Genomic DNA, 27,161 nt, shown 5'->3' on the forward strand with positions numbered 1-27,161 from the left:
TGCAGAATTCAAAAACCCAGTAGCGCCCTATCGCAGTAGTACATCATGTATCGGCAGTCTTTGACAGGTTATGTAGTGCTCGCGCGAAAGTTGGAGGTATCTGACTGTCTCTCCGCTACTACCTCCGGTGTGCTTCGGTATTTAGGCCATCGCGCCCATAAGCAACTGTTTCTTGTAAGCAAAGAATCACTGCAACATTAAGAATAATAAATAGTAGACAGGAGGATAACTGTAAAATGAAGAATGCCAGATGTTTCTATTCACTTACTTATTTATATACTTTCAACATTCTACTAGATTTCTTCCTACCTCTGAGGCACTATCACTTTTCAAGACCAGCAATCAGTTTCTATTAACATGCCAAACATGTCAAATCAATTGATTGCACTTCGTTCAGACGTAAGGATCAATATTGCCACTACTGAGGCTCAGAGCCCTACTTCTCAAGAGCCAACGCTGGTATTTCTACATTTTTGGGGAGGCTCATCAAAAACTTGGTTGCCGGTCATCACGCTCCTGTCACCAACGTATCCAACACTGGCAATTGACTTTCGAGGTTGGGGTGCCTCGACGGGACCCGGCCGCCCCGACGCGTACTCAATATCAGACCTTGCGGAGGATGTAAGACAGATTATTCGCCAAAAGATCACTGGCGACTATGTTCTGGTCGGGCACTCGATGGGCGCCAAAGTCGCGCAGCTGATAGCTGGGATGCACGCCCCAGAGTTCGCGCAAATCAAAGCCAATCTTAGAGGTGTGGTGCTCGTCTGTCCAGCTCCCCCAACACCTCTCATTTTGCCACAAGACATGAGAGACCAGCAGATACACGCCTACGACAGCGCAGAAAGCGCAGCGTTTGTCACTCGCAACGTCCTCACGGCTTCCAAGTTAGAACAGGCTGCAGTAGATGCCCTAGTCCGTGACATGCTGCAGGGGAACAGCCACGCTCGCGCAGCCTGGCCGGCTTACGCCATGGGCGAGAATGTCATAAGCGATGGATGGAGGCTTGGAGCGCCGTGTCTGGTCATTGCCGCTGAAAACGACAGGGTCGAACCGGTGGATAGGGTTAGAGCTGAAGTACTCCAACGACTCGAACAAGCACAATTCGCCATTATAAAAGGCTCCGGACACTTGGCGCCCGTCGAGGCGCCACATTCTATTGTAGAAATTGTTCAGAAATTCTTGCAGTAACAGCAGAGCTAGTATCATTTGTACAATTTTGTCGACGAGGGAAAGCTTGAATTCAATCTCGCCTACTTGTCTGTAAATTCCATCATTCACCAATAGTACGTGGCAATCATGCATCGATTGACTGCTCGATGCTTCTCACCTTGGCCCATTTCCATCTCTTGCAGTATTTGATCGACCTTCAGAATCCCCTCGCTGCTGCAGTCTCAGTATCTTTTCTGCGTCGGCTCGCGCCAAGACGAAAATATCGCCCATGGCAATCTTGCGCGCAAGACCTAGCGCTTGAAACATTTGCATATTACTACATTCCGACCTCACCCCAATGACGGCGAAATTTTGAATCCAGACTTGTGCCTCATGGGCAGGTAGGTGCGTGATCCCGTCTTCGAACTGACAAATGGCATTGTCCCAGTCATTTACCAAGTCCATGGACTCAAGCGTATTCATAATATCAGTGAAGTCAGACATTGTGGACCAGGAGATAATAGTTGGCAGGAGTTTCTGAAATGTTGTATGTTGTGGATGGCGGGCCAATTTAGAAAGATAGTTGTACAGTCGCATACAGACTCGGTGAAAAAAGTTAATAATGGTTTCATTATAAGTAGTACCATAAGTATTGCTGCCAGAACAAAAATATAAATGCTATAAGTTACCTTCTGTATTCTTGGACATTGTGTGGAACGTCTGAGGTCAACTCGATACTACTCAGGCCAGTTCCTGAATGATCTGCACAGTTCTCTCTTTCGACTGACAACTGTAATCAAAGCCTCATGTCTTGTTTCCGACACCTTTGTTCCTGCAAACAATTTCTAATTTTCGGTCAATGTAGGTGTTCGAAACTAATGGCACTGAAAAAGGTCACAGTCTTGTCACAGCCCCAAACAGCTCGGTTTGCATCATCTTTCTCTCATAGCTCCACCCATTACTGTATTGGGTCATGTATAGTCATTCAAGGCTGACGAAACAACGTTCGAGGCCAGGTTGTTGAATATGAGCGTGGTTATTGAGATACAGCTTATCAGTAATGGCAAGCCCCGGACCCGTCCGTAGAGACTTGGTGATCAATTCAGCCAAGAAACCACGCTTCACTGTCTCATCTTTTCTTGCCAGTCAAAAGTAGCCAAAGTTAAAATCCACGATACTGTCGATTTACAGATGAATATTACCATATATAGTCAGGACCGCAGCTGATTCGTTGAAAGCTCTAATTTGTCAGAGATATTATTGGCACTTATCTCGGAAGTCTGCCGGCCGGCATCGGCCCCATCGGCATCGCTCCTAGCACCAAGATCCACCCGGAGAGGGACCCAATCACGGAGGCTCCCTCTCGGTGATAGAAGATGATGCGAACTTGAAGATTATAACAAGAAACTCCCGATAAATCAACAGGTCTGCGATTTTATCATTTGTTTTGAGTTTATTTCTACATTGTGCCCTAGTCTTGCTTCTTCCATCTCACTTCCGCCGCCTTTTCAAACTTCAGAAGGCGTGATACCGAATAAGAATCATGACAGAAAGCTATGATGCCGACCGGCCGACGGTCACCCTGAGTCAAGGTGTGGTGAAAGGAATCAAAGACGAGAGTTCTTTCCCAAAGGCCGTGGAAAAGTTCTTGGGAATCCCATATGCGCTACCGCCAGTAGGCGATAGACGTTTCCGGCCGCCCGTCAAGGTTGCGCCGTCGTCGGATATCATCGATGCTTCAAAGTACGGATACATTGCCCCGGCAAAGCAATTCATTGTCACGGGTCCCAAGCTAGAGTCGAGCGAGGACTGTCTCACGGCCAATGTGTTTCGCCAGGCGCCGCAGGCTGACAGCACGGAGCTGCTGCCCGTCGCCATCTATGTCCACGGCGGTGCCTTCAACCGTGGCAGCGCTTCCATGCACAACACGGCATCAATGATAGGCTGGTCGGCTGCGCCGTTTGTTGCTGTCTCTTTCAACTACCGTATCGGTGCTCTGGGATTTCTGCCTTCAGCTCTAAGCGCCAAGGAGGGTATCCTGAATCTGGGACTGAAGGACCAGATCCTCATGTTTGAGTGGGTTCAGGAGAACATCAAGCAGTTTGGAGGTGATCCAAACAACGTGACACTCTTTGGACTCTCGGCTGGTGCTCACTCTGTAAGTGCTATCTCGTACCTGTGCCCAATGGCCGTGACTAATGGCTTGACAGATTGGTCATCACCTGCTTGACTACGAAGAGGGCAAGAAGCCCCTCTTTCACCGGGTTGTCATGGAGAGCGGTGCCCCAACATCACGGGCTGTGCGTAACTACGATGCCCCCATTCACGAAGAGCAATTCAAGGCTTTCCTAGCAGAGTGTGGCTGTCCCTCAGACTTGCCCGAGTCCGAAATCATCCCTTTCCTCCGCACCATCTCTACAGAAAAGGTCGCCAAGGCCCAGGAAAAGGTCTTTTACGGCTACAACCCGTCGCTGCGATGGGCCTTTCAGCCCGTGATTGACGGCGAGATCATCCGGCGGCGGCCCATTGACGCCTGGCGCTCAGGCAAGTGGCACAAGCTGCCCATCATGACGGGCTTCAACGGCAACGAGGGCTCTCTCTACGTGAACAGGCAAATGGCCACTTCTGACGAGTTCACCAACTTCTTCCAGACCCTGCTGCCTCAGCTCGAGCCGGCAGATGTGCAGACTATCAACGAATTATATCCCGACCCCCTGACGACAGCCGATTCGCCCTACAAGGAGGAGCGCGACGGGGTGGGTGCCCAGTATAAGCGTATTGAAGCCGCGTACGCGCACTATGCCTATGTGGCCCCGGTGCGCCAGACTGCCCACCTCGCCTCCCCTTCGGCGCCCGTGTATATATACCACTGGGCCCTGGAGACCAGCATCGTCGGCGGAGCCAGCCACGGCGGCAACATGCGGTACGAGGGCATGGATCCCGCCGTGCTCAAGATTTCCCCTTCGCAAAAGGACTTGGCCGGTACCCTTCACGCCTACGTGACGAGCTTCATTTGCACGGGAGACCCGAGCGGTCTCGCGGGCGCATATGGTGAGAGGCCAACATGGCCCGCCTATCAGAACAGTGGTCCCAAGATTATGATATTTGGACAGAAGAACAAGGAGCTTCTTGGTGGTAGCGTTGGCCCGCCAGCCGAGGTCAACGATGATGTCTGGGCCAAGACTGAGTCTGATTTCTGGTGGAGTAAAGTTGAGATCTCTCAACAATGATTTCTCACGATTTTCTCCTGTTCTACATATACCATAGATTAAGATACTTATGTCAATCACCAAAAGAAAGAAAGCCTCGAAAGAACAAAGTTTTTTGTATTATTTTTCCCGTCTCTACTGATTTATCTTGAGAGAAAAGTCAACATATCCAGTACCTTGGTGTATGGAGCTTGTTGAGATGATATCAATATCGTTGCATACATAAGGCGCAACATTATCCTCTTTCAGGCCACCACTGACCTCTAGCAGGAACGACTTCTTGCCCTGCCACCGTTCCCGTAAGCTCCTGGCCGCAACCTTGACGCCGTCGCCGGTAAAGTTGTCCAACATGACAATGTCAGCGCCAGCCTCGATCGCCTCGTCAGCTTCGGCCTCGTTTTGCACCTCGACCTCGATCTTGAGCGCAAAGCCGCCGACGGAGCGGGCGGCCTTGACGGCATCCGTGATGCTGCCCCGGCTCCAGACGTGGTTGTCCTTGAGCATGATCATGGAGCTCAGATCCATGCGGTGGGCATCGGCGCCACCGACCAGCATGCCGTACTTTTCCACGAGGCGGAAGCCGGGGGTAGTCTTGCGCGTGCCGGCCAGGATCCCTGTATAGCCGGCCTCGCGCACCAGCCTGACCATCTTCCGCGTCTTGGTGGCGATGCCAGAGCACCGGGCCAGCATATTGAGACCAACGCGCTCGCCCAGCAGCAGTTGCCGGGTCGGCCCGCGCACCGTGGCGACCTTGACCTTGCCATTGTTCTCCTTGGAAGGCAGGACCTCGGCGCCCTCTTCCAGGTGCCACTCGACGGTGCAGCCACACTGAGCAAAGATCTCGTTGAAGAAGGGAACGCCGGCGACGATACCCGCGCTCTTACCCCACAAGGTCGCCGTCCGCGGGTCTTCACCGACTACGAAGCCGCCATAGTCGAACGAAGGTGTATCTTCGGCGAGCCAAGTCGTGATTTGGGCTTTCCAGGACGGCGGCAAAAGGTGGGCGAGCTGGCCCGCGGATGTGGGTAGGTCGGTCATGGTTGGCGGGGCTTTCGAGTGAGGGACGGGGGCGAGATCAAGTGACTTGGCGGTGCAGTAAAGTTTGCGGTTATATGCCTAAGAGATGGAGAAACTGTATCTCTTGGATGAGTTTTGCAACCGCTGAGCTGGACAAGTTATAGATCTGGCGACGAAACATTGCCCGCTTGTTTCAACTATTTCCTTGGGGCTCTTCCGTAGAATGCCGATCAAAACCGCTAAAAGTTGGAGGGGCATTGCCGAAGACCGGCAGCCGGAAGCGTGGGGTCGGCGAACCCCTACAGTTTAGTGACCACTAACCACACCTTGTATACTGGCTTGGTGAGTCGTTGTTTTAGTTCCCTTTGAAGCCAGCTCATAGTGCTTTGCATATTCCGCACTCGCCATATTTGTATCTGCGTAAACGACAGTCTCAAGCTACCATCTCGGGTCAACTCGGTATATTAGTATGCTAGCAGACCTCCAGTTTTTACCCATGGCATGAGCGAAGTCTATAGCTCTAAACACTTTGTCAGCTCATGGGCAAGGAGGAGTATACATAATAAACGACCTCACCATGGCATTGTGTCAAAGCGGCACCTGCTATATTGGCGAGACAGCTCAGGATGGATGGGATTGGCGCCCAAGAACCAATGCAGGCATATACATTACTGAGAGCCATATTTACACATCCTGGCTGGTCTTTAGCGTATTGAAGCAAATAATATTCTGTTTCTCTTGTTGTTACTAAGGAATTGATTACAGGCGGGTGAGACTTCAAAGAGGCATTACGTCATTTGCGTCATTCTTAGGTGTTCAGATACTGGAACAAGAATCAACTATTTACTTGCCAACATTTGAACCTTACAGTGTATGAACTCAATTCAACCCAGAAACAACTTTTAAATCGCTCTTGAACAATTTTTCATATCAACCTCGAAGATCGCAAGATCTACAAAACATCAAGATGCCTACCTACTCCTACACAAGCTCCTCCTCCTCCTTCTCCACCAGCATCAACGGCCAGCAAAGTGGCCGGTCATTTCAAGAGACCTCAAAGACCACGCCCGAGGGCACCACCATCCGCACCACAACCCAGAATCTGGGCGAGAGGCCCGTTACCCACGAGCAGCGCTATGACTCGCATGGCCACGAGCTGATTGGGGACCACGCCAGCGGCAATGCCAGCCGTCGCATCGAGGACGTGGACCAGCAGGAGGCGGATCGCAGGTACGAGGAAAGGATCGAGGACGAGTACGCCAAGCGCGAAGGCGGTGCATAAGGGAGCACTCCGTGATAAGCCAGACTGTTTGGTCAAGGAAGAGGGATTCAAGCGGCGGAAATGATTGATGTTTACACACGAAGAATGTGCCTTTGCTAGGTAGTCATTACCATGATATTCCCCTAATAATACCACTCCTCTGTCATGCTCATGCATTCCATACTCAGGTTTCTTGTTGCTCAGCTTATTGCTCTAGCTGTAGGCTATCTTTCTATGTTGCGAACTGTGGTCTATTGATTTTCCCGGAAGCCAGATTGCATATTAGATGATGAAGGAGTGCGTGCTGGTACAAGGCGTATTTCACCCGTAAGCCTCAATTTGCCTCATTACGGGAAGCGGCCCGTCACCTGGAGGTTGAGCGCACGTTGTCCCATGTATAGACAGACGCGGCTCGGTTACGATTGCGGTATTGCAGCGCTTGACATGGAAATAAAAGGTTCGGTCCAAGAAGCCGCCCATAGATAGTCACTGATGGCCGTCTTTCATGTTCGAGAAACGACTTCTGGCAGACATTGGGGTATTTGATGGCGGCAATATGGCAAATGAGTCAATGATACCCCCAATTCTAGAAGACTGACGAACGAACGGTCCCATTTCGACCAGTTGCGCTAAACATGGCAGTTCGGCAAGGGCACCCCCACAAAGCTTGGCATTGCTTCTGAAACAACCCATCGGAATCCTTGTCAATCGGCTGCCTGGACACGGAAACATCCAGAGCGAGATGCGGTGCGCCTCTGTTCGTTTAAACTCAAAAGGACAAAGTTGTGATTATCTCACATCAGGGTAACCGTGGCGCCAGGCATATACTACTACTGTACATGTAGGAAGTACATGTAAAAATAGTATGCCTGGCTCATTCAATGCTGACATGCTCGGCTGAACTGACGCGACTCGTGGGAGACAAGCTTTTGGGGGGCTCTCCGGGGTCCCGGTTTCAGCGTGTTGAAGAACGAACCAGTAGTAGAGATGCAAATTTGGAGATCTTGGCGGTGCTATGAACCATCCATGGCAAAGGTGATGGCTAGGCGAGAGAGTAGTGTACAGATATGCCTCGAGAATGGACTCGCCCAACTCTAAATAGCATTACAAGACTCATCAGTCAAAGCAGCACGGCAGACCCAAGTGACAGCGAGGCTGCATCTTCAAAGGCGACATGTGCTTGAGATCCGTTCATTTGCCTTTATCTAAAGCTGTCCATGCCGTGAGTCTCAAGATAACTTGAGGCTTTCCTGAGGCGTGAACTGTAAGAAATGCGCTCATAGCTGATCAACGGCTGTGGCTATGCAGATTTTCGGTACAATAATGACAAGGCTATGCTGAGAGATATATTCGTACATCATCGGACAGAGGTGGGTGAGCACTTGAGGACGTAAGGGTTTACGTGGCCAGTGTGGACAACCTTCGACAGCTTGGCAGGGCCATGCGTGCGTATGGAGTATAGAGGATACATAGATACGGCCATGTAGGCAAGGTACGCGCAAGAGGTCACCGTGTGCTTCTACACTAATAATGCTCGTAGTAGTCTCTGCAGGATGCTGACCACAGAACCAATCCCACCAAAGCTTGATGTAGCATTTTTTGCGTACTCTGGCGAAGCCAGGCAAGGTCATTGGCGATCACTGATTGCGAATTTGAGGGCCGTGAGAGCCATGAGGTGATTGCTGGGCATTTGATTGGTGCGTCGAAATCAAGAAACGTAACCGGGGCAAAGGCAAGCGAAGAGCAGCGAGTACCCGTATCTACACTATTGACTACCTGCACTGGGGCAGTCGGCGGTCGGTCGTTGAACAAATTTGCTCTCATCTCACCTTATCTTTGCTTGCTCGGCTCCAGCCGTTGAAGAGGCACGGAGGCTTGAAGAGGCTTCATCTTGTTAGCGAGTGGGAAGAGAGTCTGACGCAAGCGTCTCAGTGGGGGCTTTTAGGCTAACGTAGGTCAGGTAGCTTGGGGACTGGACCCGCCGCCCTCGAGGATCCCAGCCAGCCTACAGGCTACGTACAGGCTACCTATGTAGTGCAGCATGCCCAGTAGGTACATAGTAATAAGATCCCTACTGGTACTTCTAGAAATCGGTTGCCAAGACTTGAGCCCTCCTAGATTTCCGTCCCTGGCATCCGCGTCGCATTTTCCTCATCCAAGACTTTTGGGTCGTGAACATCACGAACCTCTTTCACGACTACCTCGTTCCCTGACCTCGACCGGTAGCTTTTGGCCATTGGGTAGTCTTGCGGTGGGGAGGCGACTACCTACCAACGAGGCAATTTCGCAAAAAAGCTATCTCCATATAGCAATTAGCTTCTCCGACAAGAAAAAGAACACAATCACCCTTTTTTCGTTAAACTCCCTCCCTGGTTGGCATCTCCAATCCGCAAATCAGAGCTCCTGACCTTTTTGTCGCCTATATACTGTCGACCTTCCTACTCCATCCTACGATCAGCATCTTCTACGTCAAACAATTAACAGCTCTTGCATATACCCTCTGAGCTCTCGGCAATTGCTCATGTCTACTACTGTTCTCTACTAGAGCTAGCATACCTACCCAGGTAGTTGTCGATTTCGCCATTCCTCAAGACGATTGACACCATTCTCGATTCCGCCGCATTTCCGCCTCTCTCGAATCGCAGGCTTGCAATACCGCTTAAGGAGGGCCCGCCGCCAAAATGCTGTCCTTCAAAAGGGCCATTCTCTTTGCCGCCTTCTTCCTCACAGCTTTCATATTGCTCCGGCAATCGCACGGCTCGACCGCAAGCGACGAACAAATAGCAGCACCGTCGAAAAAGGACTCGCCCTCGACCTCCGATCATGCCGCCGCTGCATTGAAGCAAGATGATAGGCATGTTCCTGCCCAGAAGGCTCTCCAGGACATGTCCAAGATGTCATTGTACGATAAGCTGGCATACCAGTACCCCTACGATGTCGAAAGCAAGTTTCCAGCGTACATATGGCAGACTTGGAAGTACACTCCCGCCGAAGGCAAGTTCCATTTCCGTGAGCAGGAAGCGTCATGGACAAATTTGCACCCGGGTTTTGTGCACGAGGTCATCACGGATGCTGTTGCGGCGCAATTGTTGCGCGTTCTCTACGCCGCCGTCCCCGAAGTCCTCAAAGCCTACCATGCGCTACCAGAACCCGTCCTCAAGGCCGACTTTTTCCGGTATCTCATTCTGTTCGCAAGAGGAGGAATCTACTCAGACATTGACACAAGCGCCCTGAAAAGCGCGTTGGAATGGATACCCGACTCAGTGCCAAAGGAAAGCGTTGGTCTCGTCGTCGGTATCGAGGCTGATCCTGACCGCCCTGATTGGGCAGAGTGGTACAGCAGGCGCATCCAGTTCTGCCAGTGGACGATTCAATCCAAGCCAGGCCACCCTGTGCTTCGGGACATTATCATGCGCATCACAAAGGAGACACTGAAAAGACAGGAGGAGGGCGTGTTCATCACCAAGAAGAAGAGTATTGTCGAATTTACAGGACCGGCCGTATTCACGGATACAGTATTTGACTACTTTAATGACGATCGCTTCTTTGATATGAGCCAAAGTCAGGGCAATATCACATGGGCAAATTTCACTGGAATGGAGACCCCCAAGAAAGTTGGCGACGTCGTGGTCCTTCCAATTACCAGTTTCTCGCCTGGTGTTCAACAAATGGGAGCAAAGGATATCAATGACCCTATGGCCTTTGTACATCACAGGTTTGAAGGTGAATTCGCCCAGAATACCACCCAAACATTATTGACCATCTCACTAACTTTGCCATTGTAGGAACCTGGAAGCCCGAGAACGAACGCCATATTGGCGGAAGCTAGAACCTTTTGATCGCACCGTTTTGAAAACAAAATCATCGTTCGCTTTGATGTATTATTTCCCCGACCTGGGGTTTCTCCTATATGCAACCGCTTGGGTTAGGAAGCGGAGCGGGATTGAGAGAACGGTTGCACGTTGTCAGGAATTCATGTTGGCATGATATACAATGTAACACGGACTACATCCGGAATCGTCTTGACGGGCACACGCACGAGGGACGGTTTTATACCCTACATACTGCATAGAGCATGGCGTTTTGGTAAGAGGAAATTTGAATGTTCCGGGAATTGCTGAAATCTCAGCTTCCTGCTATTATCAGCAAATGCGTCTTGGTCCAATGCCAGGTTATGAAGTGTAGCATACCCCTGTTTTACCAAACCATCGCGACTTTGGTAGAGGATGATAAATTCCCTCCATACCAACTAGACGCCCAGCGGGCCAATGGTCTTACGGAAACTTTGAGGCGAAGCCTGAAAATGTAAGCCTTCAAGCGTTAGCCAGTCGTGTCCCATTATAGATACGATCGGGTCGCGCACTTGAATCACACTGACTTGACCACTGCTCGGAAAGTTCATGACCTCTGATTTTAGCAGCACAGGGTCAGCTCCAACGTGGATGGATACATCTTCAGTTCGCAATGATCACGAATAGCACATATTAGTCCGGAGTGCAAGGTTATGTCCTTCTTGGCATAAGCACTTATTATCCAGGCCACTCAAGAACATATCCACCTAGCACTATTCCGTATAACCAGCACCTACCCCACATTCTCTACCCCAGGATCTGACATCCATTTCTAGCCGCTGCGGGCTCTCCATTAGCCAATGTTTTCCGGACGGTATTGTTTCTGTTTTTGGTTCTGCTGTCGCTGTCATTTTGTCCTTCGTTCAATTCCAATTTTGAGCCTCGATCACAGGTTTAAGCATCGTCTGTACACTGCTCCGTTGATGACCGATGAAGGGAATGAATACTCCTGAGTTGCATCTATAAAACCCACAATTACGTCTCGGTCCACCAACCCCGCTTGTTATGAGACAAGTCACGAGAGAGGGGGGTTGGCCGCTTATACGTCTTTGCGTTGTCTTGGAGCTGTGAAGTGAAAGGGGGGAAACATCTCGGGGAGAGAGGGAGAGAGAGAGATTGACCAGGGAATCTTGACAGTAAAGAAAGAAAAAAAACTTGGTTGGATTTTTGTTCGCGGCAAAAGCGATCATGATAGCAGGGAGGCGTTTTGGGAGGCAGGCCATGGCTTGTCGTGGGATCCGGAGACCAGGCGTCAGCATTCGGGTTTTGCAAAGATTCTTTGCAACTTCGAAGTTGGATCCATCCGGCCTGAGTTATGCAGAAGGGCCAAGTGAGGTGAGCTAATATTTCCATCATGTCTCTTGTTGTCCCCATAGGTTCCGCATCTCCATGAGGCATTGTCGACTTGCTTGGAAGCGAGCAAGGGAGAACATGGGAGGCGACGATCATGGCTTTCCAGATCTTCTCGATCGATCGAGATGGTCACTGAAAGCCAAGAACAATTCCCAAAGTTTGAGTTGGCTTTTGAAACTACAGCTTGTGTTTTCGGGTTGCGTTTTCTCTTCGTCCTTTCTTCACTTGGAACTTCTCGACTACCTTACACATGCTATGGTATTACTTGACTGATTCAAATTAAGCCCTCACTACTACGGTGTACCATACCGGAACACTTTTCAAAAATAGTGTCAGAATATGGTGATAGACCTGCGGTATTATTCCGGTCACCCACGATATATTCTCTGCTGCCCTCTGTTCCTACTGGCCAAATTACCGCACCGAAAACAACAACGCTGACCTATGACGCACTGGATACACTTTCAAACACAATCGCAAGCTCTTTACGATCTCTGGGAGTCAAAAAGGGCGATCGTGTAGCTGTGAGTCTGGGAAACGTCACTGAAAATGCCGCCTTGACGTATGCCATTTTCAAGCTTGGGGCGATTCTGGTGCCTCTCAACCCGACCTTCAACGCACAGCAACTGGTTGCGGCACTTGATCATCTCAGCGCCGAGATTCTCATCATTGGCGCCGTTACAGATCTTCCATACAAACCATGTAGGGGTCGCAGCAATCTCCCTCTCTTGCAGTCATTTCTACCCAACTTGAAAGGCAAGATCGAGTCTTCCGAGGTTCCCAGTCTGAAGCGTGTCGTGATGGTGGACAATACGTCTTTCCACGATCAGGTGGATTTTCCCGTTCAAGAGTTCCGAGCTCTGACCCCATTTTCGCAACTGCTCGACGGATCGCCTCGATCACTCACGCCTGACTCACCTTTGTCAGCCGATGAGACCATCAATATCCAGTTCACAAGCGGGACAACCTCGCTCCCCAAGGCGGCCATGCTGTCTCATACTAACATCTTGAACAACGGCCACTTTATAGCGAAACGCATGGGTCTTGTACCCGAGGATTTTATCACCTGTCCGGCCCCCTTATTCCACTGCTTCGGCTCAGTACTGGGGATCATGGCAACAGCTACTACTGGCGCGGCTCTCTGTTTTCCATCGCCAGCGTTCGACCCAGCTGCTAGTCTACACATGGTTGCCGAGCAACACGCAACTGGTCTCTATGGCGTTGCGACCATGTTCGTTGCCGAGCTCGAGCTGCTTTCCAATCCGGCATTTTCCGCCAAATTACCAGAGGGGGCCTTTAGCAAGCTGAGGAAGGGCATCGCCGCGGGTAGTTCGGTACCCGAGTCGCTCATGCGCCGCTTATTCAAAACGGTTGGTCTACAGGATCTGGTCATTTGTTATGGGCAGACGGAGACGAGCCCCGTCTCCCTCATGACGGCCCCCGACGACCCGCTGGAGAAGAGGACAGGAACCGTAGGCCGAGCCATGCCGCACACGGCCGTCAAGGTCATCGACCCCCTCGACCGCACGCGGGTTTTGCCCCTGGGCGAGCGAGGCGAGCTGGCCTCTTCGGGCTACCTCGTCATGAAGGGATACTACAACGACGAGGCGCGGACGGCCGAGGACCGCATCGCTGACCCAGACGACGGCGGCCGCGTATGGATGTACTCGGGCGACGAGGCGCGGATGGACGACCAGGGCTACGTCGAGATCACGGGCCGCATCAAGGACCTCATCATCCGCGGCGGCGAGAATATCCACCCGCTCGAGGTGGAGAACTGCATCTTTCAGTGTCCTGGCGTCCAGGAGGTCAGCGTCGTCGGCGTGCCCGACGACAAGTACGGGGAGTCGGTGGGCGCCTTTGTGGTACCGGCCCAGGGCTGCGCGACGATATCGGACGCTGATCCGTCTTCTGGAGGAAGCGGCGGCAATGAATTGCGTGAAGAGGACATTAGGCGCTGGGTCAAGGAGAAGCTCAGTGGCCACCTCGTGCCCAAGCACATTTGGTGGATTGATGAATACCCCAAAACGGCCAGCGGAAAGATTCAAAAGTACAAACTCAGAGATATGGCTGCTGACCTTCTCAAGAAGGAACAATAGAGAGTTTATGTATGGATATTTAAGGCTTGTTGGGATGGTTTTCTCTGTTTTTGTTATTACTTGGCCATGGTTTATTTTGGAATGTATCTTGAAGCCTGCTGTCCAAATCATCTCACTAAAGCTATCTAGGTAGTTTTCAGAGTATCCCATATAGGTATAAGAAGATAGTTCTTCAATTTCCATCAGATATTGACAGCAAGACAAATCTCTATCTTTAATAAGCTATGGAAATGGCCTAGCCAAGCCCATATACTCGTAAACCTGGATGGCAACCGAAGATTCATCCGACGCTTAGTAGGAACCACAAGATCTTCCGCGAATCTTCTGGTCAATATTTGAAGAGAAATGTAGAGTGCAGCATGTGGATAATGGTCCTGAAACCTTTGCATCCGGATATCAACTCGCTGAACCCCTCCTTGTCGATCATCTAGTTATGAGGTCGACGAACATATCTATATTCCTTGATTACCAACACAGAAACACCCTACTCCCAAGCTTCCGACACCAAGGTGCTGTGGGTTCTCCTGCGGGATCGTGCGCTCCCGAAATCGACGGCAATCGTTGGGGCCGGGCCAAGTTGATACACCTATATAGCACCGCGAGTTGGTGTAGACGAGCGATGCTACTGCTACTTAACTATTTCCGTAGATGACCATAGTCATCCCATTGACGTGGTACATCTGGGTCCCTTGCATGCAGTGCGGAATTATCGACGCAATTATATCCTTGTCACCTGGCGACTGTGAAGAGAAAGGTCCATAAAGTGCCCGTCAACCCCGTGTCGATCTGTAGGATAAGTTGCTGCGCCAGTACAAAATGGAAATAAACCGCGGGAAGTTCAGGTGCTTTCGGGGGTTTCAGGCGACGGACACTTATTTTCTTTGGTCAAACTTTACTGCTATGGGAAAACGTCTACTCATATCGAGTAACCCAGTGGGCATTCTTGTTATTTGTTGGTGCCTTAACTAGCACTAGCAGTTGATCTGGCTTACCATCGTCGCCTTTTGTCCAACTTGGTTCAGCCCTTTAGCCCACATTCCATTCTCCCCGGGAACTAAAATACAGGCCGGGACGGCTGGGCACGAGACGAATTCGCGCACAGATGATTGCCAGGCCTTCTTAGGTGCATGTATGATGCCAGTAGCCAAATGACGCTCACGCGACTTTTTGTCAGTGCCGCGCTCTCCGACAAGGGGCGAACCCGATGGGGGTTGGAAATTCCTCCGCGGAGTCTCTCTGTTCCACGAGTATGAAGGGATGAAGAATAATTCAAGAGCATCAATTATGCTTGGTGTTCCTTTTCCAGCTTGAATACCTACCTATATCTACTTACTATTACCTCACCACCTAGCCTTAGCAGTCGCACTAAGGTAGGAACAGCGAGCTTCAGCTACTGCCCTACTCCATAGTAAGGTTTAGGGGAATAGACCCGTAGAGTCGATCGGTAGGTCAGCTAACTAAATAGAGCAAATACTCCGGCCATCTCAAGTGTTCTTTTTGAGAGCTGCAGCTTATTTACTCGCTTTTACAGACACGAGAGTTTGAAGCTCAGTTGTTGCTCCAATTCTGGTTCCATAAGCACCTGTGGCGTCGTGGAGACTACCAAGGTACCATATGATCTCATCCAACGTACCCGTTTTCTTCATCTTGTTCATCATCCTCCCATCCGAGTCTTGCAGTCTCACATTTGTTAGTTGTCTTTACATTTCGCGATGCTGTTGTCTCGCCCTCGCCAGTATATTGTTGCTCAAATGCGGCCTTTGAGCACGGGAGGGTTCTGATGATATTCAACTAAACATGGTGATCGATGCCGATGCCCGGTGGGTTTCCAGTCTAAACGGCCCTGGGCTGGCAGTTGTTCTATCCTCCAGCATCTTGGGAGGTGTGTCGTCGATCATTGTCATCCTGAGGTTCTACCTCCGATACAAGGAAAGGTCATTTGGTTGGGACGACAGCTTGATTGCCATTGGCTTGGTACGACACTCTGCCTAACAAGTAGACTTTGGCAGAAATATACTAATGGTTAAACAGGTCTTGTTCTTGGTCAATGTTGCCCTCGCGTGCGTTGGCGCATACCGTGGTATCGGTACAAATAACACAGATCTCAACGCCTTCTTGAAAGTCCAGTCCATCGGTTATTTTGTAGTTGGAATGATGGTTTACTTTCATGCTCTCCTATTCATAAAGTGTTCGGTTTGCACTACGCTGTACCGAATCGCGAATCCCAACAAAGTCTACCGAATCGCGATATGGTCTCTATTCGCCATTGTCATTGCAAACTACCTCACTACTTTTATTGGCGTGTTGACCCTGTGTCATCCATTGTCAGGCAGACCAGGCGCAAAAACGTACCGGGAAGGCAGCTTTGTTTGCTCGGGCTTGGATGCCATGATTGGATTGTTATACACATCTACTGCCTGCTCCATTGCAACCGACCTTGCTTGCGCAGTGCTGCCAGGCATCGTATTGTGGCGGACCGAGGCGAAAATGAAGACCAAAATCTGGGGCACCTTGTTGCTTTCTGTCAGTTCTTTGTGAGTTGTCTACCATCGGACGAGAACAATCTTCTGTGCTATATAAAGACTAATAAGACATTATCCAGGGCCTCGATTACCACGGTTATCCGAATCCCATACATCAAATGTTACTACAACCCAAGCGACAATCTCGCTGCACATGTTGCGAATATTGTCCTCTGGTCCAACGTCGAGTCAGCAGTCGGTATTATTGCTGGCTCAACCCCCTCATTGCGCCGCTTCATATGGAATAAAGTCAAGCAATCTTCCGGGAAGAAACAACCGCCGCTGGCTCTTGTAACCTTGAGGACATTACCACTTCCTCGCCGGATACCACGGAGCCTGGCTGTCATCACACCCATTACGGAGAGATGCCTTTCTGTCGCTACTTCACACGCACTTGGGGACAGCGACTGGAGGAGGCTCAAAGATGAGTCTGACCACGAAGAGAGCGATGGGGGCATCAAGGCCGAGTACCCGTTTGTGGTTGAATCGCCTCATTCTCCAAGCTCGCCATCCCTGAAGTCTGAAGTCTGAAGTTGAACTCTCACTGTCATAGCCCATTCTTTTCTTTATGAATGTCATAGTTCTTTCTCAAAGGATACCCAAATTCAAGTTTCACGTTTCACGCTGTATAGATATGTTGAAATCAATGTCAAACATCATGATTTTGAAATGTTCATTTCCCAAAAATGAAATTACACAAAACAACTTCAGATTGCAACAGAAATAAATGTGTCATGCTCAATACGCCGGGTTGAATGGCGACCTTGATATAGGGAAGAGCGACAGGTCGCGGACAGGCCTTTTCGGGCAAAATCATAGCACAAGTAATCTTCCCACTCTGCATGCAGGTGCATCTCTACCATATCACCCAAGGGCCTCCATTCGCAAGAAGAAGGAAAAAAAAGATAGAAAAAGATTGTGCAGCTCCAAAGCTGGCAAAAGAGAAAGGTCCTCCACCAGACAGGGTCGAACTGTCAGCCTCCAGATTGCTCAAAGTGATAACAGTCTGACGCGCTAGCCAATTGCGCCATGGTGGAACCGTGCTTGTGATGTCTTTCTTGGTGCGTAATCGCCATTCTCATCGTTACCTTCCCCCGAGTGGGCATCGACCCGCTGATCTTCCACGATCAAAAATTTGCTCTCTCCATCTGCCTATTGTCGACCACCTCAGTGCCAGATCTTCGAAGATGGCTTTGACGAATTGTGCTCAGAATATGAATTGTGGCCCTCGACTCGCAATTCTATACGAATGATGGTATGCTCTGACGCTAGTCCTCGAAACACCATCTGCATCCCAATGTAGTATATGACAAGTCATGACTTTGCTCAAAAAAAGAAAAAAAAAAGGTGGCAAGGCTGGGCTTTCTTATTCTGTTTCAGCTTCCATAAGCGGGGACGGAGTTATTTCTGCCAATTCTTACTTGCACGATATCATATTGTGCAACAATATCATCAACTTTGCAGTCAAACACTGCATTTGTAAAGACTCACCATGAAACATGGAACCCCATGTTCTGGAGACGTGCCATGGACATCACATCTAGTCTCCGTGCGGTAGATTGGGGCTCAAGCCTCTCACCCGGATGCACCATCGCTTTTCTATGCTTCAATGCACATCCAAATATTCGTCCCATATATACACAACCCATATCATTCGAGAGCAGGTATTTTCCTATAGATCAGATAGTAACCTGGCGCAAACATAAACTTTTTTGGCGGCGGGTGGAGTCACTACTCGCGGCGACCATCGTAAAAGGGCACTTCCGGCGATGGCGGGTTCACCGAAATTAAGGATTTGAACGGCCAACACGATAAGCGTAGCGTTCTTCACCAGCAAAAACGTCCCGTCACTAAAAAGATCATAAAACACAACTAACATCTTGTTACGCGGCCTGACTTTGAAAGTTCTTGATCATTAGCAGTAACACGGCTCACTTTTGGATCTGATGATGTGGTGAAGAGGAGCAAAGATGCTTGGCCGCCTGTGTAGCAGCGATATGAAGAAAAGTCCTCGGCTGTGGTACCGATCTGCAATCGTGAAAATGTGGACACCCAGTTCCATTCCAGCGCAAATTCACGAATCAGCTCCCAGGTCACTTGGACCACAGCACGTGTCTTGCCAATCTTCGAATCGCAGATCAGGAACCCGCAGCGCAATATTATCGCCATGATTAGGATACCGAAAACAAGATGTCAATTATCAAGATTGCACCCGTGATCGGCGAGTTACATCGGCCGGTGCTGAGCCACCGAAACCCGCAGAGCCCCTGCAACCACTGCTCGTGGGCAAATGGCGGCTACGCGATTGGACAGAGGTACAGGCTCCTCTGGCTGCCCTTGGGGGCTCCGAATGCGAATCTGACAGTCTCGTCGGAAAGAGCTTGGGGAAAACGGAAACTAGCTCGCGACTAAGAGAATTAAGCTGGCATCCGGCATTGATGACACTCTGGGATGTTTGGTAATTGCCCAGAGGTCCTTTCCCTTCAGTACGCGCGTGGGTACCATATTCGTGCTGCCTCGGTCGTTTCGCTTTATAGATGGGGAGAGCAAAGAAAGCTGGATAAAATACCATCTCCAAAAGCATGTGCTTGGGTATCATCAGGAAAACTAATTGTGGACCCAGATACACACAGAGGACGACCATATTTTAAGCTCAAAGCCGCAGGAATATCGATCACAAATACTGTCGACCTCTCTTCTCTGAGCTGTGAGCAAGTCTAGTAAACAAGCACCCGTGGCCAAGGATGATCTACCTCGCCAAGTCGTTGGCAGCCTTGCCGCTGCTGGTTCTGTCTGCATCGGCGTCAGCAAGTTACCCTCCCAAGCCGTCTGACCTGACGACTCCAGTGCAAAAGCGAATTGCCATACAAGGTCCTGGTTCGGTTTCTATTGGCTGGAATACTTTCCAGGAACTCGACCAACCGTGCGTTCAGTACGGCACCTCGGAGACTAATCTGACTTCGCTCGCCTGTTCAACGAGTTCAGTCACATATCCTACCTCTAGGACATATTCAAACGCCGTGGTCCTCGAAGACTTGACTCCCGCTACAACCTACTATTACCAAATAGTGTCGACCAATTCGACAGTTGATCACTTCTTCAGCCCGCGCACACCAGGCGACACTACCCCGTTTGCCCTCAATGCTGTTATAGACCTCGGTGTATATGGCCAGGATGGATTCACCATTGACATGGACATGACAAAGAGGGACACCATTCCCTATATTCCTCCTGCGCTGAACCACACGACCATTGGCCGGCTGGCCAACACCATCAACGATTACGAACTGATCGTCCACCCCGGCGACCTGGCCTACGCAGACGACTGGTACCTCAAGGGCAAGAACATCTTCGACGGCGTCAACGCCTTTGAGGCCATTCTTGAAAACTTTTACGGCCAGCTCGAGCCTATTGCGAGCCGCAAGCCCTACATGACCAGCCCCGGCAACCACGAAGCCAACTGCCAGGAGATCCCTTACCTGGGCGAATTGTGCGCCGAGGGCCAAAAGAACTTTACCGACTTCATGAACCGCTTCGGCCGCACCCTGCCGACGGCCTTTTCGTCCACCTCGGCCGACGAGAACGCCAAGGTGAATGCCAATGCCGCCAAGCTGCTGGCCAACCCGCCCTTTTGGTACTCGTTCGAGTACGGCATGGTCCACGTTGTCATGATTGACACCGAGACCGACTTTGCCGACGCTCCCGATGGCATCGGCGGCTCTGCGGGCCTCAATGCCGGTCCCTTTGGCTCCTCGGGCCAGCAATTGGCTTTCCTCGAGGCTGACTTGGCGTCGGTGGACCGAAATGTGACGCCGTGGATTATTGTCGGCGGACACAGACCTTGGTATGTTGTGCTAAGCCCTATCACAAAATAAAGACACAACCCGCTAACCTCTGGGCCTTAGGTACACCACCAGCGGCGGCGATGCGTGTGACGCATGCCAGGATGCATTTGAGCCGTTACTGTACAAGTATGGCGTCGACCTGGCCATCTTTGGCCACGTGCACAACTCGCAGCGCTTCCTGCCCGTCGTCAACTCGACGGCCGACGCAAACGGCCTGCAGGATCCCAAGGCGCCCATGTACATTGTGGCCGGCGGCTCGGGCAACATTGAAGGGCTCAGCTCGGTCGGCACCACGCAGGACTATAATGCCTTTGCCTATGCCGACGATTTCTCGTATGCGCAGGTGTCATTCCTCGATACCCAGAATCTCCGGGTCGATTTCATTCGCTCCTCAACCGGCCAGGTCCTCGACACCTCGACGCTGTACAAGAGTCACGCCGAGCAGTTTGTCGTGCAGAGTTGAGTTCGAGGACATATTTAGAACCATGACGTTATGGAATAATCCATATTTAAAAAGTATTAGCGAGTTATTGTTTAATGATTAATCTCATTTTTAACCTCTACAAAATAAATCGTAATTTGACTCAAGTCTCATAATCCTGATATCTTCCACAAGTGTTGAATCTATGATTCAGAGCCAGATCAATGCTCAGCAGCCGCCTCCTATCTGCTGAATATCTTCATACCTATCCTAGTACGTATGTAAGAGCACGAAGCGTAGGACGATTTAATGCAGAAATACCCGAATGCATGCGTAGCGAAAGCAAAGTATAGAGTTGAACATCTTTGGTCCAATCCTTGTAGCATGTGCCATGCCAATGTTGCAGTCGTTTTCTTAGTTCTGTCGGATTAGGAAGCTGGCAAAAAAAAAGTCAAGTCTTGGGTGGAGGGCACTTCGGGATTTATATGCCACCACGAATAGTGGACATTGCCAAGCGCGGGCGTCTATAATCTTGGCGTTGCCAGGTTGCATGCATTTCTCATATGGAGTATGTGTTGGCCCACTTGCTCTGTATCATGGAAATAGGATATTTTGAAAGTGAATGGGCCATTCAAGAACAGTCGTGTAGGACACGTGGGCGGGCATAAGAAAAAAGTAATAAATTTGATCGGCCTTTTTGGTCTTCATGGCCGTGATTAACGCAAACCGCTATAACCCAAGAAAATTTCTAATCATGGCGCCACTTTACCACTCTGCTGCTCTGTGCAGGTACTTTGAACTCGTTCCAATTACAAATCCATACTTTCCTTCTGTAATCATTTTCCAGTTCTGTGCCTTGACATCCCAATAACTCAAGTCTCGGCGTGTCACGTTGAATGTGACACTAACAGTCTCCCGTTGCTTTATGAGCGTCTTCTCAAACCCTCTGAGCACCTTGATGGGAAAGTCAACGCCTTCAGTCTTGGATGCCTCGGCAGGATAAATCAGGTAGAGCTGAGTAACCACCTGACCATCATTTGCACCAGTGTTGGTCACATTGGTGGTAATGGAAACGTACGTTTCCCACAGGTCGGGATTGCCGCCTTCGTCACCACCAGCTGGAGAAAGAGGCTGCTGCACATCATAACCATCGGGGTACGGATACTTGTCTGTGACCGCCACCATTTCATCCACCGTGTCGAGGTATGGATAGACAAACTTTTCGAGCTTTCTGAACCCGGCAGGGAACAGCGCCTCATTCTCGTCGGGGATGCTCGTATCGTACTCAGGTGGCATCGCAAAATCTCTCGGTCGAGGCGTTGGATATGCGCTCTTTGGTTTAAGCTCAACAAGATCGGGAATGCTGAACTCGAAGGTAGTATAGCTCAAACCAAAGCCGAATTCGAACCTGGGCTTGACGTCCTTCTTGTCAAAGTGCCGATAATCAACGTAGAGACCCTCGGTGAAATCTTGTTGCGGAACCACGCCGTTGGGCAAATACATGATCTTAGCACCATCGCCATAGTCATCGAGACTGCGACCGATGGTCCAAGGTAAGCGTCCACTAGGGTTGACATCGCCAAAAATCACATCTGCCAGGGCATTGCCACTTTCTTGGCCAGGAAGATTGGCGAGCAAGACCGCCTTGACACCCGGAAGGTCAATCCACTGCTCCATCAAGACTGGCCCAACGGTGTGGAGGACCACGATGGTCTCGCCGGTTCCGCCTCCACAGCCATTCGCCACCGACACAATCAGATCATCGCCGCCTTTTTGCAGATTCAGATCTGGACGATCTCCCTTGACGTTGCTCCAACTCACGAAACCCTCTCCCGAATCGGCGTTTGCAAAGACGATGCAAATGTCCTGGTTATTTAGAATATCAGGTTGTTCTTTGAAGGGTGGCGTGTTCGTAAGCCAAGACGAAACCTCGACCTTTTCCTTATCCCAGCCGCTGCCGAGAACGTCAATGGGCGTAACAAGGTACGGCAGCTCGACAGCACCGGAGCCCCATCCCATGGCAAGGGTGCCCTCGTTGCAGCCACGGTCTTTGCATCCGTTGGGTCCGTTGGGGTTTGGTCCAGCATCATCGCCAAAGATGCCGATGCGCACATGTCCAGTGTGCTTCTTTCTGAGCTTCATGTCGGTGTTGCCATGACGATCGATGGGTAGAATCTGCTCATTCTTGAGAAGAACAATGCCTTCTGCAGCTATCTGTCGTGCCAAAGCAGAATGATTGCCCATTACATTGACGAACTCATTGACAACCGTCGTCTCCTGATCAGTAGGGCTACCAGGCGCTTCAACTCCGACTTCTTCGTTTGTCCAGGAGGAAAAGTTGGGACCGTCGGGATCGAATCTCTCCGTATCATCCTGCCCGAGCTGATACCAAGAGGCGACAATACGGGTCACCATGTCGTTGAGCCTCTCGACGGGTAAAGAACCATTCAGAATAGACTTGGTAAGCTCAGGTCCCCATAGCGACTTGCCATCTGCCCAAAACAAGCCATCACCTGGCATGGTCATATCCAGACCAGCCAGAGCGCTCGATACGCCTCCACGCTGGGCAAGCCAGTCACTCATGACAAATCCCTGGAAACCCATCTCATCCTTGATTATGCCGTTTAGAATCTTGGAGTTGCCACAAGCATAAGAGTTGTTGATTTGATTGTAGCTGCACATGATACTGGCGACGCCGGCCTTGATTGAGTCCTGGAATGGCCACAAGTAAAGTTCGTGCATGGTTCGATCGTCAATGTTGCTCGAGATGGCGTTTGGCAGCCCCCATTCCCAGGATTGCCGGAAATGCTCCTGCTCATTGGCAACAAGATGTTTGATGGTCGCCATGACACCCTCATCCTGGATGCCCTTGATCGACTGATACGCGGCGATACCTTGTAGATATGGATCCGCGCCAAAGCCCTCCCAGTTCCTCCCGCCAGCGGGCATACGGCCGAGTGGACCTATGCAAGGACCGAGGATGGCATTGATACCCTTCTTCCTCGCCTCGATAGCATGGACATTTCCCCATTTGTACATTAGATCTTTGTTCCATGTCGCTCCCACGGTGATTCCTGCTGGGAAGGCCGTGGCGTTGTCTGCGAATCGTATACCGAGTGGCCCATCTTGCAAGGCTAGGGACGGGAAGCCGACATTGACAGCAGGTCCAGTGTTGCCAACGGCTGGACCCATCATCCAACCAGTGCCCGTCGTGATATTGACCTTCTCCGGAAGCGTCATCTTGGTGACCATTTCACTGGCCTTCCTGTAGCTGTCTGCCCAGTTTCGTGCCGTTCCACCTTTCGGAGTCGGGTACCACGGCGGAGAAAGCCCATCTTGAGGACTGGTGTATTTCTTGTAGGCAAAGAAGCCGCCCGATCCAAGAGCCAGAAACACGAGGGCCAACACACCCAGGCATGACCATATACATTTTCTTGATCTGCCAGCACAGCAGCCGCATGGCTGTCGTAACCACCGACTGCGAGGCTGTGTTTGGTATGCGGCCGTATAGGAGCCCTTGGTTGCGGTCAATGGGTCTGATTGTAGGAATTCGGTCGCATCGAGGTCCGATTCTAGATCTGAGGATGCACGAGCTTCGTATGACTTGCGGAAGCGCTCTTGGTAGTCGTCTTGTTCGGCGCCGAGGAGCCCGGTGCCCTCTTTCTCGTCTCGAGCCATGATGGACGGTCCAGCGTATTGAAGTGACCAGTATAGGAGGAACGTGGGAGGTCAACGTTATCGAAACAGTCGGTCTGTATTGATTGTGGCCGGTAGCTAGAAAAGTAAAACAGTATATATTATATGTCGCGGATTGTCAAGTCGTCAGTCGCGTGGTAGCTCCAGCTCAGCGGGCAATATTTCCACGGACAGACAACAACCTCAAACAAGAGACACGAGATGATTGAAATCAACGAAGAACTAGAAATCATAAAGGGACGCGGAAGAACGAGAAACATCTGAATTGAAACATTGCCTCCGACATTGGAGCTGAAACATGGGAGCAGCTTGGCGTCGCACTCAGTTGCATTGACCCCTCCGAGCCATCTTGGCCATCCAGAGCTGATGTCCCGTCGATCATTTAGCACATAGCCCGTGCGAAGGGGATCCGACCTTCCTTCAGGTACCATACATGCACTACCTTGGGCTGAGCCTACCTAAACCCGCGTCGGCTGAGTTGCCGGAACCCCGCCAAACGTCTAACCTTTTAGCGAATATAGTGGAGTGCTAGGAATCCAAGTCAGGGCGGGCCAGCTCAGGGCCACAGCGAGTTTACAATGTTCAACGGTAACTTTGGGCACGAATTTTGTGTCAATATATACTAACCTAGTACCAACATCGAGATAGGCAAGGTATACGAACTTGCTCTACTGGTGTCAAGACCATGAGGTTCAACACCAACAATAAAATCTGATCATCAAGGCCTAGGTATTAAGTTGATCATATAACCTTTTTTCTTTCCTAACTGCATGCATGATATATCCCAATGCCGCTCGGTAGAGGTCTCGTTCAGAGTTTACTCTGTCTTTAGCAGAATAACTCGTTGCATTGCCCTCGCTATACTCCAGGTGGCGGAATTCATCATTTCTGATGATCAGCACAAGTTGCTGTATGATATCATCCAGATCTTGTGGCATTCCCATCCATCGTCTCTTTATTGTGATACCATTTTCTGCAGAGAGTCCATGGCCTTCTTCGCATAGGCTCCCATATCCGCACACCTTTGCTGGCCCTCTTCGTCGAACACTTCCATGGACAGATATCCTCGGAAGCCTGTGCGAAGCACGGCGTGGAGAAAATCGTTAATGGGTAGATAACCACCGTCGTAAGGAAGCGGTCGATAATCGTGACTCCACTGGCCACGAGGGCGCAGACCATCAGCATTCGTCTTGGCCTCGAGCGGAGGTTCGACCTTGTACGCATCCGAGATTTGGAGGAGATAGATCTTTTCCGGAAGAACATGCAAGGATAGCATATTCAGACTCTCTTTCCATCTCTCTTCCAGAGCAGATGCAGACAAATCCTCAACCTTTCCCGACTTGGTTGTTGGATCTCCCCATTCGCCGCCAGCGCTCTGAAAAGTGTCGAGGCATAAGCCGATATTTGGTCGGTCAGCCTTTTGGACAATATTCCAAACATCTTTCCAACCTGGAGCATGCGTAGCCCAGCACCAATTCTCATAGGCAATCCGGAATCCTTTTTCGGCGAATATATCTGCCAGTTCTGCAAGATCTGCAGCAAGCTCATCAAAGTCTGACGAGATTTTTGACGGAGCATCCGTAGAACCGATCTGCAGCATATCAGTCCCAACAGCCTCCATAATTCTCATCCATCCCCTGGCACGATCAAAGGCGTCCTGCCTCTCCTTGCTCTCCCTAGGCCATCCCTCAAAGTTGGCAAATGGCTGTAGCATCAGGATCTTGAGATGATGCTCCTCTGCCTGGGTTTTGATCTCCTTGCCAATTTCTACCAGTGAGTCATAATCCTTTTCGTGGGGTTCATGTCCGTTGAGATGTTTTCCATAGGTCAGAATATCGGGCATTGACAGCTCGATTGCCTCGAACCCGGCATCTGCAATGGCCTTGAATTTGAGTGGCAGAGTATGTGACTCTGGCTTATATCCAATGCTACATGTCGCGTATGATGTGGGTAATTCAACGACCTTTTCATCCTGTAACTCATGATAGTTCACCGGCATCTTGATGATATAAGCAATGAGTCGACCAGAAAAATGAACAAACAGAATGCCTAAAAATAAACGGTTTACTTGTGTGATGAGTCCAGTATAAATAGTATAGACGGAATCTGAAATGCAAGGAAATGTTAATTCATTTCGCTTTGGGCATTGGGTCGAAGCTGTATTTGTGTAACTCAACTCCATAATTTACGCTGGCTGGTGACGTCAACGCCCACGCTGTAAGTGGCATGTCGCGGCCGCCCGCCTTTGCGCTACGATTTCATATTCCTTACGCAATAGTGATGCATGAATAGTGGCCTGCTGTCCTTTCTTGTGTTGTTTCCACAAAACAGGACTATTTTGTTGCTCTTTGTTTTGTATCATCGCCTGGCGCGAGTAGGAGATGATTCGGTCCACGATACACAACTTTCTAGCTTTCAGACCGCTGGCAAGGCACTGATTACTCTCAACTTTGAAAAGTAACCATTTGGAGTTTGGTCATAAAACTATCTCTGTCCCAAGATCAGTGCTGTCTTGGACCACCCCTTGAGGAGTCTGTGTTCTTTGAATATCTCGAGATTTTCCACCGGCAGTGAAACCATGCCGCTATACTCCTCCCAGGATATGACCAAGATCTTTTTGAAACGAATCCCAAGGAAAGCAAACAGCTCTGCATTGGCTATGTGCTATTTGATCCAGATTACCATACTCGGAAGCTTTCGCTTGTATTTAGTAATATACCTACGAATACTCCTGG

At 50.3% G+C, this 27,161-nt stretch overlaps 10 protein-coding genes across 10 annotated transcripts; 7 read left to right on the forward strand and 3 right to left on the reverse strand.

Annotated features, from left to right (window-relative positions):
- Positions 1-366: 366 nt before the first annotated feature.
- PFICI_09790 (uncharacterized protein) lies at positions 367-1,191 on the forward strand (the record flags this gene model as incomplete). Its single annotated transcript, XM_007838371.1, has 1 exon — positions 367-1,191. One exon carries the CDS (start codon positions 367-369, stop codon positions 1,189-1,191), a length of 825 nt encoding a protein of 274 aa, XP_007836562.1.
- A 1,504-nt stretch (positions 1,192-2,695) lies between these two features.
- Positions 2,696-4,382, forward strand: PFICI_09791 (uncharacterized protein; the record flags this gene model as incomplete). The annotated part of the gene is made up of 2 exons (XM_007838372.1): positions 2,696-3,310; positions 3,363-4,382. 2 exons carry the CDS (start codon positions 2,696-2,698, stop codon positions 4,380-4,382), a joined length of 1,635 nt encoding a protein of 544 aa, XP_007836563.1.
- Positions 4,383-4,496: 114 nt separating this feature from the next.
- Positions 4,497-5,399, reverse strand: PFICI_09792 (Nicotinate-nucleotide pyrophosphorylase; the record flags this gene model as incomplete). The annotated part of the gene is made up of 1 exon (XM_007838373.1): positions 4,497-5,399. One exon carries the CDS (start codon positions 5,397-5,399, stop codon positions 4,497-4,499), a length of 903 nt encoding a protein of 300 aa, XP_007836564.1.
- Positions 5,400-6,345: 946 nt separating this feature from the next.
- Positions 6,346-6,660, forward strand: PFICI_09793 (uncharacterized protein; the record flags this gene model as incomplete). The annotated part of the gene is made up of 1 exon (XM_007838374.1): positions 6,346-6,660. One exon carries the CDS (start codon positions 6,346-6,348, stop codon positions 6,658-6,660), a length of 315 nt encoding a protein of 104 aa, XP_007836565.1.
- Positions 6,661-9,320: 2,660 nt separating this feature from the next.
- Positions 9,321-10,468, forward strand: PFICI_09794 (uncharacterized protein; the record flags this gene model as incomplete). The annotated part of the gene is made up of 2 exons (XM_007838375.1): positions 9,321-10,362; positions 10,425-10,468. 2 exons carry the CDS (start codon positions 9,321-9,323, stop codon positions 10,466-10,468), a joined length of 1,086 nt encoding a protein of 361 aa, XP_007836566.1.
- A 1,500-nt stretch (positions 10,469-11,968) lies between these two features.
- Positions 11,969-13,942, forward strand: PFICI_09795 (uncharacterized protein; the record flags this gene model as incomplete). Its single annotated transcript, XM_007838376.1, has 2 exons — positions 11,969-12,101; positions 12,174-13,942. The coding sequence occupies 2 exons, from the start codon at positions 11,969-11,971 to the stop codon at positions 13,940-13,942; spliced, it is 1,902 nt and encodes a 633-aa protein (XP_007836567.1).
- Positions 13,943-15,739: 1,797 nt separating this feature from the next.
- Positions 15,740-16,995, forward strand: PFICI_09796 (uncharacterized protein; the record flags this gene model as incomplete). Its single annotated transcript, XM_007838377.1, has 3 exons — positions 15,740-15,916; positions 15,974-16,476; positions 16,545-16,995. 3 exons carry the CDS (start codon positions 15,740-15,742, stop codon positions 16,993-16,995), a joined length of 1,131 nt encoding a protein of 376 aa, XP_007836568.1.
- A 2,213-nt stretch (positions 16,996-19,208) lies between these two features.
- Positions 19,209-20,772, forward strand: PFICI_09797 (uncharacterized protein; the record flags this gene model as incomplete). Its single annotated transcript, XM_007838378.1, has 2 exons — positions 19,209-20,308; positions 20,370-20,772. The coding sequence occupies 2 exons, from the start codon at positions 19,209-19,211 to the stop codon at positions 20,770-20,772; spliced, it is 1,503 nt and encodes a 500-aa protein (XP_007836569.1).
- A 723-nt stretch (positions 20,773-21,495) lies between these two features.
- PFICI_09798 (beta-glucosidase E) lies at positions 21,496-24,408 on the reverse strand (the record flags this gene model as incomplete). The annotated part of the gene is made up of 1 exon (XM_007838379.1): positions 21,496-24,408. One exon carries the CDS (start codon positions 24,406-24,408, stop codon positions 21,496-21,498), a length of 2,913 nt encoding a protein of 970 aa, XP_007836570.1.
- A 973-nt stretch (positions 24,409-25,381) lies between these two features.
- On the reverse strand, positions 25,382-26,425 carry PFICI_09799 (uncharacterized protein; the record flags this gene model as incomplete). Its single annotated transcript, XM_007838380.1, has 1 exon — positions 25,382-26,425. The coding sequence occupies one exon, from the start codon at positions 26,423-26,425 to the stop codon at positions 25,382-25,384; it is 1,044 nt and encodes a 347-aa protein (XP_007836571.1).
- Positions 26,426-27,161: the final 736 nt, after the last annotated feature.

The sequence above is a fragment of the Pestalotiopsis fici genome (genome assembly GCF_000516985.1).
Source record: "Pestalotiopsis fici W106-1 unplaced genomic scaffold PFICI_Scf_7, whole genome shotgun sequence".
In the NCBI taxonomy this organism is placed as follows: Eukaryota; Fungi; Ascomycota; class Sordariomycetes; order Amphisphaeriales; family Sporocadaceae; genus Pestalotiopsis; species Pestalotiopsis fici.